General features: G+C 38.2%; 2 protein-coding genes across 2 annotated transcripts in view; one reads left to right on the top strand and one right to left on the bottom strand.

Moving 5' to 3' along the window:
- Positions 1-11809, bottom strand: part of UCHL3 (ubiquitin C-terminal hydrolase L3) — a 29659-nt gene extending 17850 nt beyond the window's left edge. Inside the window, exons 1-4 of the mRNA XM_072410656.1 lie at positions 11717-11809; positions 11524-11535; positions 2108-2236; positions 676-832 (exon numbers count right to left, since the gene is read on the bottom strand). Coding sequence (XP_072266757.1) covers positions 676-832; positions 2108-2236; positions 11524-11535; positions 11717-11758 — 340 coding nt within the window. The 5' untranslated portion in view covers positions 11759-11809. The remainder of the gene's footprint in view (positions 1-675; positions 833-2107; positions 2237-11523; positions 11536-11716) is intronic.
- A 425-nt stretch (positions 11810-12234) lies between these two features.
- Positions 12235-18474, top strand: part of COMMD6 (COMM domain containing 6) — an 11547-nt gene continuing 5307 nt past the window's right edge. Inside the window, exons 1-4 of the mRNA XM_072410650.1 lie at positions 12235-12507; positions 14267-14325; positions 15768-15833; positions 16062-16138. Of these exons, the coding sequence (XP_072266751.1) occupies positions 12480-12507; positions 14267-14325; positions 15768-15833; positions 16062-16138 (230 nt within the window). The 5' untranslated portion in view covers positions 12235-12479. The remainder of the gene's footprint in view (positions 12508-14266; positions 14326-15767; positions 15834-16061; positions 16139-18474) is intronic.

Here is an 18474-nt window from a genome sequence, read left to right as displayed (position 1 = left end):
ATAGACTGACTGAAGAAAAAAAATTATTGCTGAAAAAAGACAATATTAGTCATATGCCAATACTTTTTTAGTAGAAGACTGCTTTAGTCGAACACTAGCTTTGTGCCCCTTTAAGTGACTAATTAACCATGACTTCAGGGAGTTAATATTGCCCACTTGCCATCGCCCTGTGCTCCAGGGGCCAATAGGGAAAACCCCCTCGGTAAACAGGGGTTGATGGTTGGGTCTCAAAGTCAAGAAAGGCTTTACTAATAAAATGAAACCTTTAAAAGTGATGCATAGAAAAGACTCCTCTAGCTATTATCTTGATAGTGGCTCAGGAAACCATTGGCCCACAATTATATAAAACCTTTAGTTCAAACAATATAGCAATGCCTTAACTTGAAACAAAACATTTGTGTAAAATACTCAAATCTGAGCAAATACCAGATTGGATCGCCTTCTCCCAGTCTGTCTGGATTGTAATACAGCTATTTGTTGTATAAGTTAGACACCTTTAGGTTTCATGTCTGCACCATGGAAGTAACATGAAAGGGTCCCGGCCTCCCATAGAATGAACACACAGTTAGTCCCTGACTGTCAGACATAGCCAGTGAAGGAAACAGACAAATGTTGGTACTGTAGCACCACCTAGTGGTCAGAGCCCAGGTCTGTTGTAGAAAATGTGCTAGTTACCAAAAATGAGCTTTTCCCTGTTGTTTGCTACTGCATGAATAAGACCGATTGTTCCACAGGCATTGCTTATTGTTTGCTTCATGAAGTAAACAGAGGAATCCACATCTTGACCATGGGATTTAATTTTTTCTTCCTCCTCTGCTTTGAATAATTCATACTGGGGAAAAAGAAAAAAACACAAGTTTCATAAATTATTTCAAGCAACCCGTGACATTTCTGTGTCATACTGGCAGTTATAGGAAAATTTATTACAGAACAGGACAGACCAAGAAAGCCCACCTAACACCTACAGATTATGAATATAACGAGTATAGCATTTAGATTCTGCAGATCCATGACACCATCACAAATATGGAGCAAATCTAGTCACCCTGTATGTGGAATAACCTAAATAACAAACTGCTGGCAGAAGTTTTGTTTTAGGAGTCCTAGCTGAGGTTACACAAACAAGCACACAACATCATAAATAATTACTATAGTACAAATTAACTTTAGTCATCTGAAAAGATTATATATGGCCACAAAACATTCTTTAAAGGGCTAGTACACCATCACACATCTCCCCCCCCCCCTCAACTCAAAAACCTAAGCAGTTGTACAGATCCCCAACTCCTCCCTGTCTGCCCTGTATAGGGATGGATTGGAAAAATGATGTTCTTGGGTGACTTTTGCTAATCTTATCTTTCAAGACACAGACATATGAAAATGTTCATCCTCTAAGCACACGCCAAATTATAATCAAAAACTAACATTTGCTATGCCCCATTCCTACTTATACACAACAATTGTGGAAGAAGGTGAGCAACTCCATCGTCCAAGCCTTAGGGCTTTGTTAGGGTAGAATAACTTTGTTGGTTAAAGGGACATTCTGGAATAAAGAAAGAGTGAAAGCAGATAGCCCAGACACTGAGGATTGTTGGATCCTCAAGGTACAGGTAGGTGACGATTAGGGATATTGTAAATTAATAGCAACTATAGCAGAAGCTTCATCATGAGATAGATAAACTGTGCTGGATTGGTTTACAGGATAATAGAACATCCTAGTTAGTACAAGTTTGTTCACAATGAAAAGTAACACTGAAAAATCTCAAGTATTTTATTTTATGGATCAGACAATTGTCAAAAGGGTCAACCGTGCATGGAGCACAGAGTCAATGTGCAAGTATTTTAAATGTAAAAGCAAAACTATCAGTTTCTGCCTGGTCCTGAATACTGGAAACACAACAGAAACACTACAGCCTTGCAAACTTTGTATACACAACCATATTTTTTAAAGATTCAGTAAGTGTATAATACTTACATAAAACCATGCTGGGTTCTGATATTTTACAGCATCGAAATATGAGCATGCCTACCCTTAATATAATGTGCAGGAAAACCAAACAGTTTGAGCTTGTTTGGAAAGACCAAATAAAATTAAAAGATAAATCACCTTTTCTGTTACAGGGAAGAGAAGAAGCACAGCACAAACAGGTTGTGGAACCAGGCTCAGGAGCTCGGGGTCAAGGCCATAGACATCAACAAACTGCCAGTTGGGGCCAACACCCAGTTGTTTGAGGAACTGCAGGGAAAAAAGAAAAAAAAACACACACATTAGAGCTACAATATACTATGCACAACTACAAACAGATATGCATATGCATATACAACTGCTTACAATATTATTTAATAAGAAATGGAAAGCTGAATACATTTAAAAAAATGCAATCCTTGTTTAGCAAATAAATTAGAATTGTTTAATTTTTTTATATCAACTTCAGCTAAATTGAAAAAAATACTTTCTCCATTCAGACCTGACTATGATCACTTTTTGGAGTTTAAATAAAAAAAATATATATTAATATTCGTGAAAGGAAAGTGTATTATCCTGAACACGTTGAAAACATAAGCTCTAAAGTGTGCAAAGCCAAACAATATGTCTAAATGAACATAGAGGTCAGTCTTGTCCACATTCCCAGTACTGACATCAGGCTTGTTTTGTGTCCCTGGCACTGAATGGTACCGAGATCAGTCCAGCCCAGTGACCCCAGGAAGACCGGGGTTTAGGAGTCTTGTCCAGTATCCCCAGAAGGATAAGTACAGAGATCAGTCTTGTCCAATGCCACCAGTAGTGGATAATACAAAAATCAGTCCTGTCCACTGCCAGTCCAGTACACAAAGTCGTCACCAATGCAAATGGCAGGATCTTCAGCAGTTTTGTATAAATAGATCTTGTCGCCCAGGCACTAGCAAAGTACACAATGTCCATAGCAGTCACAGTCCAGGTGACCCTGCAGTATGTTCAGAACAGATCCAGTTGTTACATCATAGTATAATTGTAGCCAGCAGTTAGGGAAGCAGCAAAGACACTGACCGGGGAATAGAACTTCTATACCTCGGCTAGCACTGTATATCCAGGCAGGTCCTAACCGCAGAAAACTGTTGGGAGTTATGATTGCAAATCAAGTTACTACAAGAAATATCACCACAAATTGAATTCTATTTGATCTAAGGCTGTGTACACACGATCCTTTCCAACGACAAAAGACTGAAAAATGAATGAATGAGCAGTACATACAGCGCCATTCTACTCTATGGAAAAGGGAGGGGGGAGTATGACTGAGTGGCACCCTGCTGTGCTCTCTCACATCTGTCATGACGGATCCCTGAATGACGAACACTGTACACACGCCAGATTCTCATCAGATATCAGCCCCAAAGCGACTATTGGATGAGAATCATCTAATGTGTTTAAGTAGCCTTACAATACCTTATCTAAACTTATGTAATCAACAAAAAAAGTGTCTGTGCATAGAACCTGCCTGGATAGGTAGTAACTCACAACTGGTGCTGCTGCTGTGATACAATGCTGGAAATCACTGATGTACACCATTAGAAAAATACAAATGGAACAGATATTAAGTGAAATAATATTCTCACAAAATTCTGTGCCTCTATGTACATTTAAAACATAACATCATGCAGGTGAGCCAGAAATCATCCAGTGTGATAAACACTCCAATTCACTGTGTAATGTCTGTAAAACTTTATTACACTAGAAATAAACACACACACACAACTTTAAATGATGGTTACATGTGATCTCTTCTATTTATTAACCTATATGTATGTACACCCACACTGCAACTAAGTAACATTTTATTAAATCATTTCCCAAAGTCAGGACAGGTAAATACAGTGCACAGATGTCTGATACATAGAAGGGCCGGATGAACAAGTCTTTGCATGGAGACATTATAAATAAGAACTGCTCCCTGGTTAGCTGTCGGACCCAACATGTCTCAGCACTACCTGCTGGCAATGTCACAATGATACATGATGTGAGGGTTATCATTTTACCAAACTAAGCCGTACTAATATGATGCACGGGGATCCAACAAGAAGAATAGACATTTAGGTATAACAGCCAAACATTTGTTATTGGATTGCATGCCACTAAAACCCCTGCAGACCCTTGTGGTGATAATAATAAAAATACAAGGCCGTCGCTTTACTGGTCCTTATATGCTAGAGTACACTATAATCGTATAATAGTAATGCAAGTAGGTAATGCAATGAGCACATCCAAAGAATAAAATACCAACCCTCTGTAAAGAAGCTGCATGTAAATAAAAAAACACACACACACACTTTTTTTGCGCATACTCTACTTTTTTTACTTAAATACAAAGAAAAAGTCAGGTGTTCAGCTTCCCAAATACCAGGATAAGATTTTTTGAATCTGGAAATCTATTTTGTAAGCGGTCATGTTTCTTCTTATTTTTGAAACCATTGAAGGTCTTATTGAAATAGGCTGGCTAAAAAGCATATACTATTCCTTTTCTGCAGGGTAAGTGGAATTCAAAAACAGATTTATGGAAACCACTATCAGACAAAGAGGGCAAAGTTATCTGCCATCTCTTTAAAAATAGCTTGAGATGAAAGAATTCTGAAAACAGAGGAACCCCTTTAAAAAATAAAGTCTTCCAACTTCTCTCTCCTCTGCCAGTCAGTGAAACCACTGACACTTTTATCTATTAGGATGGTGATCTATTCAATGACCTCAAGGACAATTAGGACTTTACCAAAGAAAAAAAAAATACTACGCAAATGTTAGAACGCTAAAGTCTGGACTATGAATGTGCTTTTTACTTACAAAATGTAAAGCAGCCTATGCAAAAGAATGATGGTAAAAAGGAACTACACAAAACATATGAAAAGGAAATGTGCAGTATAATCAAAAAGTTAAAATATCCACATTCTACAAAAATACAGTGGTACCTTGGTATAAATCCTTAATCCGTTCCAGATCCTTGGACCAAACAGATCTTATACCAAACAAATTTTTCCCATAGGAAATAAAGCGAAAATGATAAATCCGTTCCCATGAAAAAAAATCCTATTGTTATTGGCATATTATACATTGTGATGGGGTTGTATAGAATAATTTAAAGACTGCCTAATACTAAAATACATAAATACAAAAGCAATTAGATGAAATAAATGAAAATGTAACCTCACTTTACCTTGCTGAGAAGAGTCGAGTGCCTACTAGGATGGTGCTGAGAAGGGAGGAGGAGGAGATGTTATGTAATTCACAGAGAGTTATAGCGCGGGTTATTCACTGAATGGTAGCAACTGACGTACTGACGCTGCTGGGCAGCCGTCGCTTTGTCTCAAGAAAGGTAAATAAGGGTAGTGTGCCGTGTTGTGACTCATTTTGACCCATACAAGTTCTAGCACAAAGGTTGTATACCAAGCAAATGTTTTCGTGTCCAAACAGGACTTATACCACGTTGGACTTATACGGAGGTACCACTGTATAAAAAATCCCCATGTATTACTGAACACAAGTACAAAAAAAACTTCCATAACCACACAGTAAAATGAATCTCCCACATATCACTAAACCAAAAGGTATATATTGCTCTGTGAATCTGGCAATACATGGGCAGCACGGTGGTTAGCACTCTCGGCCAAGGCACTATCTGCATGACTGTCAATCTAAAAACTTTTACATGAAAGCAGAGATCCCCCCCTTTTCCACATATTTAGTAAAAACTTGTGTTCAAAAATAATAATAACTTCGAATCAACATATAAATGCTATAGCAGAATACATAAATTGCAGTTAATCGTCCACCTAAGTGTCACTTCAAGGTGTGGGTAGTATTGGAGCACAAGATCCTATAGTGAATTTGATAAACCAACGGTAAGCTGGAAAAAAAAATCTGTTTTTCAATTGAAGCCACCAAATGTCAAATATAAAGACACAGTAAGAAACAATCTCACTCACTAACTTTAATGTCCAATCTCATTTAATAAAAGCAAACTGTTAATGTGATATATTTGAAAAATAAATGGATCTGCTAAGTTGTTCGATCGGAACCTTGTAAATATCAAGCCCACAATTTCAATGCCTTGTAATAAGTTCAGTGCAGCTGTATAAATGCTATGGTCAATGACAAGCTGGAAAAGCTGATTAGAAAGTGGAACTACCACATGATGTGCATAAATATCCAAAGATTGGTCTTACCGATAATAAGCTGTTTGATGACAGCATGTGCTCTAAGCCCAGACCTAGGGGGTGACAACAAGCTGCTGGGAAGATACAAGGTGTATGATGGCTTCCAATCATGTCATGGGAGACTTGGCAGATGCGCTTCCTCAGAACACACTAATACACCATTGGAGCGTTCATTCAGAAGTCATGTACGTATCCATCTACCAAATACAGACCTGTGGTTTCAGGTAACTGAAAAATAATAGTTTTTTTTTTGCTGGAAGTAGAAATGTTGATGGAATAAGAAATGTCTAGGAAACAAACCCTTTTCTACCATGGTCCATCATCTCATGAAAGGATATGTCTTCCAGTTTTTTCTCAAATTATAATTACAAAAACAAAGAAAAAAGGAAAATTACTGCTCACAGCAATCACCAATTGCCTTAACCTTATTATTGTCTGCAAAAAAAATGCACTGGCACCTCTCCCTCTTCATTTGCTTAGCTGTTAACTACAGAGTTTGACAATCACTTTCTTGTGCAGTTGAGTGAAGTTGATTTTCTTGCACTGCACTGCCAGAAGAAACTTCTTCCAGGAGCCATGCCGTAATCCACCACATGCACAAAATGGTTCCCCAATGCTCCCATGCACTTGAATAAGATCTTTTGGGAACACAGCTGAACCTGAGGTAGATCACTGTATAACAAAATATTACCAACATTTTGGGTTAGTAAGAAAATCTGGCCATGAAAAACTGGGTTTACCATATGAGTTTATAAAATATTTGTAGCAGGGTAAAAGGAAAAACCTGTCAAGATAGAACTTTAGCATCTGCCAATGATGTTTTAAAGAGGAATTCTAAGGACTGTGATCCTTACACTTCTGTATACAACTTCCTTGCTCAGAGCCAGTGACTTACAAACCTGTGATGAAAAGAGAAGCTATTTTTTTTTTTTTTTTTTGAAAAAGAAGTAAATTTTAGATTTTTTGTGTGGTGACAGCCAAGGGAGTGCTCTTCCATCACATGATAGAGGCAGAGAAGTTCCCGATGTTTCTTAACATTAGCCCATCAGCCAGGATAACAGGCTGGCTGTGCCATGTAGCAGGCCAAGATGGACAGAAATACAAATCATTTTACAGGTAACAGCTCCGAAACTTATTTGTTTTCCTGAAATACCACAAACAAATAAAATAAAAGATACTACTGAGGAATTTTTGAAATCATGGATCAGTTTCTAACAATCTCCAGGTACATGATGGCAGTAAGTAGGGGCAAAAACAAGTGTTTTTAAATGTTTAAATGCACCCCTGATCTTTAAAAGTCTTTTGTCCCGAATCCACGTCCAGACAGTGCAGGGGATTCTGATCTCACAATAATGCATGCTGAGCCTAGCGGTTGCACTAAAATAAGAGCACCGACCATGGAGTTTCTATATTGGGACAGAGCAGCTTTTTGCACCTAGGCCTGGTTTCATAAAAGAATATTTTCATGGGGGGGATGGAACATCACAGGATGTCTGTGGCCCGGTATCAGTCAACAGCCTGATGGTTGGGGACCCATGGTATGGAGCAGCATTACTTTTTTACATGGGGGAACCCTTGATATAACTTTTAGGTCTCAGGAAACCCTGGTGTAATCACTATATCCACAGATCACAGTACATTAGTGTGGTGATTAATAGGAGGAATACCTCTTACACTGCTGGCCATTGGGAAGAATGTCACCCTACAGATAGCCAAATAGATCAATAGTGTTAGTGGTAACTGACCTGCGAGGTCCAAACTGCCCATTACTCAAAGAACCCCCTGCTCTGGAGGAAGCCTGGTTGTGAAACACTGGTAAATTGTACATAGCATGAAAGGTTTTTAAGCTTCTGGAAAATAGGACCAATTCTGGATGTGTTATATAATGCAGTTTAACCTACCTGGCAGTACTCTGTGGGCCGGCATCTGCGTCCCTGGCGTGTGGGTGTTGGGGAACGCGAGGCCAGGGCATGTAAATGCCAGCCGGGCAGTGCGGGAATGCAGCTGGAGGCCGGGAAATTAAAAATAATGTTTTTTTAATGTACTGTTTTGACATTTTTAAATATTTATTATTCGGCCTGCCAGGAAGGTTAACTGAACACTAAAAAAAAAAAAAAAGTGGGTATCTTTACAGAATTTTTTTTTTTTTTTTGGGGGGGATACAATTATGCTTTCCATCAATTACAGGTAACTCCATAAGATGTTACTCAAAGGGATCTATTTATAAAACACTAAATCCGACATTCCCATAAACATTGGAATCTTTCAGATCATTGTGTTTCAATGGCAGTAATTGATACCCAACCAGGGAATGTTTGAGGGAATGTCAGATTCCTCTTTTACAAATACAGGTATTCCCCAAATTAAGGACATCCGACATACAGACGACTCCTAGATACTAACGACTGCTCCCTAGTGTGCAGGACAGAGGCTTGTTAGGGGGGAGGGGGCGGTTTTCAGAAGAAGTCTTTTGCTGTTCTGCAGCCTCTTGTAATTCCTTTATGACCAAGACAAACTGTGCAGTTCATTCTTGTTGCATAGCAAAGCACAGCTTGCTCCAGAAGTAAAAGAATGTCTAGGCACCATAAAGATTTTTATTTTTTTGCTTTGTTTGTGATTACCTCACAGTGAGGATTTTATACAGTAACCAACACCACGCTGACTAATAATATGTTGAGACAAACATCTGTCCTAATTGCATTTATTAAAATAATGTACCTGTTCTGACCTACATACAAACTCAATTTAAGAACAAACGTACAGTCCCTATCTCATATGTAACCTGGGGATCTGTAGATCCCACAGAGATGTTTTGACCGGAATTGGTAATTTCCACAAAGTTGAGATTTTTAGTCTATAGAGGCGAGATCTATTGTTGCTGGTACAGCAGGCAGGCTCCACATCAGAGTCTAAAAGTAATGAAAGCAAAGAGACAAGCAATTTTCTGGAAGAAGCCAACAATGACGGGTTCTCTAATTATGTCAGCAAAGGTTTCTAAACAAAACTACAAGTCATTTGCTATGATCATATATAGAATGAGTTCTTTTTTTCTGCAGCAATAAATCTATAGAGAATGATGAGTAATCTGAGCTGGCTCTAAACCTATTAGGTGTTACACCCAGTAAATGATCAGGCGGAGTGTATAATCAATCAATGCATCATGATCATAATGTAATAGTTGTATGCAAAAACAGCTAACAAACATAGACACCCTAATGAAGGGAAAAGACAACTCCAGCCACTCACTTTTCTAATACTCGGTGCCCAGATTTCAACTTCTTACTGTTCCCTATATCTCTGCTGTACTTCTGCCACTAACACAGTGCCATCAGCAGCTCTTATTCATTGATGCACCTTCTCTCCTTAACCAATCAGTGTTTTGTAAAAGGCTGAGGACTGGCCAGTGAGAGAAGGGATGGCAGTATGAACAACAGGGTCTTTAATGAGAATGGCGCCTCCCACTGTCACAGCACTGGAACTACAAGTATTAATAAATAATAATAATAATAATAAAACAGACAGATTGTACTTCCAGAGCTGTGACAGCAAGATTATTATTATTATTGTTATTGGTAATAATAATAATAATGATAATAATGCACAGTCCAGGGCTAGAGATGGGCAGCAGTGGATGTTATTAATTATTTCTGTACTGTTTGAAAAATGTGTTACTGGTGGCTGATGGGAGGAATACACCAGGTCACCAAGATCTTTCCTTACCTTCTGTTATACTGAAAAGACCAGCTTAGATGATGAAAGCTGAATTCCAGGCATATAAAAGCCACAAATTAAAGCAACTATGTAATTAAAACAACATCCTCATGTGTCCTATTGGAATGCAAGCCTTCCATGTACCTGGATTGAACTTGTCCTTAGTCTATCACAGGGGTGTCAAACTTTGACCCGCAAGGTCCTTTTTTTTTTTGGCCCCCCAATTTTGAAAATGAAATACAACTGGCCCGCCCACCAGCTACTACGTATTGCAGCAAGCGATGCCGCTAACACAATTCCCGGCATCACTCGTGTCTATAGACCAGCGGCCTATGCGTGGCCCTGCATTGTTGTTCTGTTCTACTGACTGTTCTCTAGATGCAAGCCATCCCGGGAATTGTAGTCTCAGCATCGCTCGCGTCTATAGAACAAGAGGTGAGATAGCTCTGCCCCTCCCCCCTCACAGGCGCCTACAGTAATACATGGTAACTGTAACTCTGCATGCATATGACAGAAGCAGCACAGCGGGTAACTTGAATCTTTTATATCAGGCAGTACCATCAGCAGGAAAACAATGGGTTAAATCGTCCCAACTGAATTTCTATGATTGTGATAAATAGCTGGGAGGACTTACAGTCAGTATTAGGCTGAGGATCTATTATAGTGTGCTGGAACATGCACAGAGAATCTCCATTCATTACACATGGCAGGATCCACATGAATCCCTACGTTACCACCTCACATCATCATTTTTAATACATGCAATACATAGACATTACTCCTGTACACCCATCATGTGACACAAAGCCTAGGCAATGATCACATGGTGCCAGACTACCAGGGGCATTGTGTTTGTTTCAATTCATTAGAGACTGCATAGTGTAATATTTAGCGTCAGACAAACTTGTGATGTGAAAGGATGAACAACACACAGCCTGCATAGATAGATAGAAATTAGTGTTTTCAACCCTAAAGTATGTGTAGAAGGGTTTTTGTTAGTTATGGATGAAGTAGTAAACGTCCTCAATTTTTTCAATAAATTTCAAGTTTGGTCCCCGATTTGGTCTAGGATTTAATTTCGTCCTTCTGTGTATATGAGTTTGACACCCCTGGTCTATCACATCCCCCAGCGCAGAAGCTCAGAGAAAAAAGTGCAGGGAATAATTAATTATACAGTCGATATATACATTACAACTGTGTGCTTTCATGCTTTGTAGCCTCTTAAAGTCCCCATTTTTGGATTAATTAAAAGTTTTACACAGAACAAGGAGAACACTATATGGAAGCAGACTGACAAAGAGATGAGCTCATCATTCTTCTACTTCTCCTTTCACTGTCCAGTCACTACCTGCGGGAGGGACAAGACCTTGCCATCTATGGCATAACAAGCTCTGGTCTGCTGCACAGCTGGACAAGGCTGTGTAAGTCTCAGGACTAAATAAGAATGCTGTGGAAGGTAATCATGGCTGCCATGCCTATACTGTACCTGTAGCAGGTGTTATCAGCGGGTCCTCTGACACACAGCTTGGTGAGCCTCACCAGTCACTTACCATCCCTGCCCACTGGGGTGACCGGGCATACTTACACCTTCCACACAGCTCTGCCAGTCATTGCAGCACACAGAACACTCACCTGGTTCATCACCTGAAAGAAAAGCAGAACATGACTGAGCAATGTCTGGAACACACAGTAAACACATGTGTGTGTGTGTATATATATATATATATATATGTATATGTGTGTGTGTGTGTGTATATATATATATATATATATATATATATATATATATATATGTACTCCTATATATATATATACCGGCTCTTACATCTGGATTGGCCTCCAGAGGCAGCCAGCGCATAGACTGCATAGTGTCCGCTCCAGTCTCCTGCTAATAATCCCTATGGATGCTTCTGTCACAGCACTCACCAGCCTTCTGCCTACTAACTTCACCCACAGACTACTTCATATTACAAACACAGGGAGGTACTCTAATGCCGGCTTTTGTCACCTACATGGCGAAATGTCATTTGAAAGGTTATTAACACAACACTAAATTTAAATTCTTATGTTTGAACCAAACAGAACGTATTAATTAGTTTCATGGATAAGCAGACTGTGTGTTTTACAGACCATAATTGTCCTTCCCCCTTATTAGCTATAAATGGGCTCTTCCAACTCAGGGAGCGTGTAGTGGGACGCACTGTATTGGCTAACAGTGGCGCTCGCCGGGAGGTTTTTTGACGTAACTTAGGGTAGAGTTGTCCAATCACTGTACTCTTTCCTGTATCGCGCGCCCGCCCCCTATTTCGCATAGGCTAGAAAGCAGCTAGTCTTGTTCATTGTAAGCGATTCCACAGGCTGGTTTCTTATATATAAAGGCGTCTTGGATATTTATCACGAGTTGCTAATAAAAGTGTAGGATTACACAAGGTGACCTGAAAAAAACCGATACAAAAAAAGTCCTGTATTTTTGTGTGAACGTTTTTCACAATATTTTAAGCGGAAAACTTACAGTCACATGACTTTGATGTCATGTGACAGTCCCTGGGTGTGATGGGAAATACTGCTGAGGCTTGAGTGGTGTGAAGATGTTGGAGAGGGAGCTGGCAGGGGCAGGTAAGTGGTTTGGGTGTATGGTGAACATAGCTATGCACTGCCATACACTCCTGAGTTCTCAGCTATATGTACAGGAATGGCTAGGTGTCAAATAAAAATCACTGGGAGTCATTCTCATTTATGTTTGTTAGGTTCTCATCTATTACAGATTATACATGTAGAATCACCAGCATGGAGTATAAATATTTCCATGTCCAGAACAAAAGTTATCTATAGAGGTAAAAGCACTACAACAGTGTGATTATTTATTAAAATCCTATTTATCAAAACGAGAAAGCAGTCATAGATGTAAACCATGCAAATTGTAATGTCATATATATAAATATTTTATATTGTACATGTATACACAAATATATATATACATACACATAAATATTATATACATCTCCATCTGTCATAGACACAACATGGTGATTTTACACCATCACTGCATGCAACTTGGAGAATTCCTTATCAGGGATCCTGATGTATCACATGTACTGAATGTAGATCCATGAGGTTTTCTATTTATGTATGTATTTTGTTTTTATTATTGTAAACAATGAAAACAGTTTTCACAGTGTAAAAACATATATGTATATGTCTGATCTATCTATCTATATTTTTATATATATCTCTATATATATATATATATATAGATATATATCTTCTTATGGTTAAACTACTGAGTGATTCCGCCAGTAGAGCAGCTGAAACCTTCCCTTAACAGAATGGCTGTGTTGCTCCTTCTGCTGTAAAATCCCTGAATTATTGTTACTTTGCACTAACAATGTAGCTGTTTGGATAACAGCGGGGATAAAAACTATCATTACTGATGGCCTGTCTATATAGCTTGATTGTTACCGCATGCTGCATCCATCTCCTCCTTGTAAAACCATAAACATGCCGGCTCATATCTGGTTTAACCACAAGACTGATGGGGAATGTAGTTGTAGCAGTTACTTGCAGTTAGGTTCATTCATCTCCTACTACTTCATTGAGAAGAACCTTAACATTTGTACGAGTCAGATGAGTATCGCCAACTATGAACAATCGTGCTATCCTTGGGCTTAAATCTGCCATGTGTACAGCGGTCCCCCTGACCTCATTTACAAATCCGCCTCGGCAGATTGCTGAACATCTGATCAGGATCATTGTCCAGTCCTTGCTCATTCGTCCTCCTCATAGAATAGAATCGCACTGTGTGTACAGCACTTGTTCATTCGTCACTGGAAAGCTCACAAAAGATTGTTTCCTGTGACAATCTGATAATGCAGAGTTAGGCTACGTACACATGTCATATAATTCTTGTTTGATTCTTGCCTCAGGACTGGTATTGGACGAGAATCTGACGTGTGTACAGTGCTCGTCTGATTTAGTTCATGGATCCGTCCTGGTAGATTCATGAACGACAAATGACTGCCATACAAGTGAAGGGGGGAGAGTGAAGCAGGGTGCCTCGTTCATAAAGCAGAATGGCGCTGTATGTTCAGCACTCGTTCATTCAACTTTCAGTCGTTGGAAAGAATCGTGAAAGATCCTTTCCAATGACAAAAGTCTAACATGTGTACCCAGCCTTAGTCTTTAAGCAGAGTACTTGCCATGACACACCACAGGCTTCACACTGCTCTGTGTTTTATAAATAAACCGTAAAACACAAAGTGGATTTGTAAATCCTTCCTGAGTGCATTGAGAATTTTCATTTTATTTATTATGAATAGCAATTTTATTTCCATGTTTAAAATAAAGATCCATCAGTCTCACAGATTGTTTCTCACAGACTTTGAAAAGTCAAGCAACTTGATTATTTCTTTACCACCTGACCTGTTTGCTGAACTGGTAAGTCATTTACATTTTGAATGAGTTTGTAGAATCCAATGTGTTTTATTGGTAAAGCTGAATTAAAGCCACAACATTTTGCATAGAAGGATAAAGAGTATTTTGTCAAGTTGTTGTCTCTGTTCTAACTTCACCGTTGTCACAGAACCCGAGGAGGAATCTCTTCCATAGACAATATGAATTAGTAGTAGGGAAGAGAAGAGTAAGACCTTCATCCCTTCTATCACATTTTATTGTAATCTGGGTTATTAGTTAGATTTCATCTCACTTTCTCTCCAGATGATTGGATTTATTTAAAGTCATAAATTTTCTTAATATCCCTATATTATTTCTATGTCTGAGCATTAAATTAATCTTAAAAAATCAGCTTGCCTGAGACTTTTGTTTTCTCATCATCTCAGCCTTTTTCACTAAAATCCTTTCAGATGACTTTTTCTTGTAGGTTTAAGAGATATGATAAGCACAAGTTATCTATTGCGATTAGATTAGATAATGTATCCACCAATTTCCAAATGTAATTAGGTGTGATATCATTTGAGATACACTACAGATCCAGTACTATGATACAGTATATGCAGATTTTACGCTAACCATAATGGAAAATTTTTTCATTTTTTTAATTTTATGAAAAAATCACATAAATTAAAATGTGGATTACCTATCAGAATGTCTATGGAAATTGAACTCAAAACGGATTCACTGTCCAGTGAGAGGCTGGAGGTGGAGTGGTGACACTGAAAGCTACATTGCTAAATTAAGGACATGTGCAGACAAGTTGTTTTTTCCTGTGTTGACAAGACCCATTTATGTAAGCCCTTAAAAAGATGAGTTACTTAATTAGAAACCACAATGATCACTGTATTTTTTTGAAAAAGTACACAATATTGTCTGTACTGAATTACAAATCTTTTGGCATATAATAAGTACACATAAATGTCATATTGAGGTTGGCAGGGATAATCCTATACCTTGATATTAATTATGTTATACAATCTGTTATTGACCTGTTTAGTTGTATGTTAACATCACATGGCTTTAAGTTTGTACTCACCTATTGTACACTTTGAAATATTGCAATTACCCAGTTGCATAAACTATTACACAGTCCATATGCAGTGCAAGATGCAGAACTTAGATACTTGTAAAAGCTTGTCTAAAGTCATACCTGGGTGCTGCTTTTTTTTTTTTTTTTTTTTTTTTTTTTTTTTTTACAGTCATGGAACTACTTTTGTGACTGCCATAAAAGCAAACCTCTCAGTTACAGCAAAGGTCTCTGCAAACACACTGGCATATTTTGCCTGAATACATGGCTTTTAGGTTTTTCAGTGTGTATTCCTGACATGTAAAGAACAGTTTTGATACCACATGTTTTACGTTTAAATGTTTACATCATTTGCCTTTAGAATTTAATGTTAAAGTTTTAATGTTCTCTTTTGTTTTAGTGTCAGCAAATTATTACCTGTCTGCGGTGTCAGAGTGTCGGGGTGGATCAGACACACTTTTGGCAGGTATGGGCTAGGTATTAACACTTGGTTACTTAATGTAGAACGTAACCCATTTTAGCTGGCTGGGAGGTTGTAACACATGCACAAGGGTTCATTCAGCCCTGGCAGCCGCAGGGACATCTTAAGTTGTTATAATACAGCTCGGCTCATAATACACCTGTGTATTGCATTTGTCCTTGTTGCATGAATATAAACAATATCTCTCCTAATTGGTTCAAACTTTATTAACAGAGATTTCAAACAACTGGAGTGGAAACCAGTGTCGATGAAGTTAGAAATGTGATCAATGCAGTGACCTGCCTCTTCAGGTAAACCAGTAACACTTTTTTTTAAAACAAAGAAAAACACCATGCATAGAATGTGCTGATGTAAAACCAGTGATTGATAAACCAGCAGTTGAACACAGGTAATAAAAACACACCGCTACCTTTATCAGCCTTTTGTGTTCCAGACATGTTACCAGGCCTGCTGAGAAATATATAAAAACCCCCAGCACATTTTGGTTGTTCTCTAGGACCTTCTTCCAGTTGACTATACCTGCAAACAGAGAATATCTTGAATTATTTGTAAAAAATCTGCCCAGTGGTGCAAATCCAAAAAAGCAAACCTCTTGCTCAGTAACAATAAAAAAAGAAACATCTTTTGTAGTATAGTATAAACACAGTCATATTGTATTAGTTATTTTTTACCTCTGAGAAAGACAAGTGTGCAAACTGACCAGTAGACTTTGAGCCTTGTCTGAAAAAAATCCTTATTTTCTACTGAATTCTCTTAGTAGCTTGTTTATTTATATCAGATCATACTTATGGATTACTTTCTGTGTGCAAACTAAACAAAGTAAACTTTTTCTGTGTTTGGCATAAATATAACAGTAGTTTCCCAATTATATGGGCATTAGGAGATAATATGATGCAGTAATTCTTCAGAACATACCAGTAGAGAATATGTTATTAAATAGTAGCTCCCCAATCTTATAACAGCAATATGCACAATATATGCACGATAATATACACAAGATGCTGACTGCAGTGTCTATTATTGAATCACTGAGAGCCTAGGGGCTGGGTCAGAAGTGATCATGTTACTGGCAACAGAATTGCTATTCACATTAAGGCAATAAATGTTCATTTTATTTCTTGTGTCGCAAACCCTAACCATCCAGCCAGGGAACAACGCATACAAGCAGGTGACTGTCTTCACTGCAGTTATTAAAAGAACCTCTAATATAACATGGGACTGCTGTTAAAAGTTTAGGGTAATAGGAACCCGCTGGATTACACATAACAAGCAGTCTCTTCTTTTTAAAGGAAATTTCAACTAACAGAATAAGAAGGAAAAGCTACATAGCTGCTTTGAGATGTATCAGCAGTTCTTTAAAACATGTTTGTAAAGGTTTTTTTGTATCTTTGACCTGTCCTTGAAGAAAAAGAGGAAGTGTGAAAGTTGTCTTTGCTTGCCTCTCCTGAAATTGCTGGCTCCTTAGCTATTATACATATTCAACAGCTTCAGTGATTTCCTGAAAATGGTTGGTAGATTATATGTTCTGGATTCACTCTGCATGCTTGTTCTGGGTTTTAGAAGGTCATCAGCCTACTGTGCATGTTTTATTTCAAGCTCAGCATGTAATTAGCCAATACATAATGATCAATCAGAAACTGACATAGCACACTAGAACAGGTGCAGACCTTATCTGTCACTGCAGCTCTTTCAATGCCAAGTCTGGCTGCTTAGGATATTTTGGGAAGTTTGCAAATCTGCTGCATCTTATTTGCACTCATAGTGCTACAAAGTTCTTAAACTGCTGCTAAACAAACCTTGTGCAAATGTTTAATAGTGTAAATCAGGCACTGTACATGCACGTGTACGTGCACTGTGTATTTTGGCCAGCAGAGGGAGTTAAGCACTCAAATGTGATAGCTGATTACATTTCTGTAGAATATGGCAGAATACAGATACCACAGGTATATCTTAAATAATGCATTTGCTAAACTGTAATTTAATTATTTCACGTAAAGCGCTGTATGATATATTGGCGCTATATAAATCCTGTTTATTATTAATAATTACTACACCAGTGTTTTTCAACCGCTGTTCCGCGGCATACTAGTGTGCCTTGAGAGATCTTCGGGTGTACCGTGGGAAATTATCCAATTTCAGTTAATTGGTCCCAAAATGATTTATTTACTGCAAAAAATGTGTCTTCATTTGTCTATACCAGCGATGTATAGTGATAGGCAGAACCAAAAAAAACTCTTCCACTAGATGGCAGCAGGTAGCTAATTTACGTGTCTGACTTTTTGGTGGTGTTCCGTGGGATTTTTCTAATTGTAAAATATGTGCCGCGACTAAGAAAGGTTGGGAAACACTGTACTACACCATTATGTAGTTATAGAGATCTTACAAATTTTAATACCCCAACCTCTGTTTAATAAGATTGTGGGATTATTCATTATTGGTATGGATTGCTGTAAAAATGTGGCCTTCTGACACCAATAAACTGTCCAGCAAATGTGAGTGACAAACTAAACTATTACTAGGGATGCTTAGTATTGGATTAGCAGTATAGTTGCGGATTGGCAAAAGTATCCCATCCAGAAAAGGAGTGGAGGATAATACATACAATATTAGAATACTCTTGCCGGTG

The sequence above is a fragment of the Pyxicephalus adspersus genome, chromosome 1 (genome assembly GCF_032062135.1).
Source record: "Pyxicephalus adspersus chromosome 1, UCB_Pads_2.0, whole genome shotgun sequence".
Taxonomy (NCBI): domain Eukaryota; kingdom Metazoa; phylum Chordata; class Amphibia; order Anura; family Pyxicephalidae; genus Pyxicephalus; species Pyxicephalus adspersus.
The sequence above is the reverse complement of the archived record's forward strand: the minus strand, read 5'-3'. Positions and strand labels throughout refer to the sequence as shown.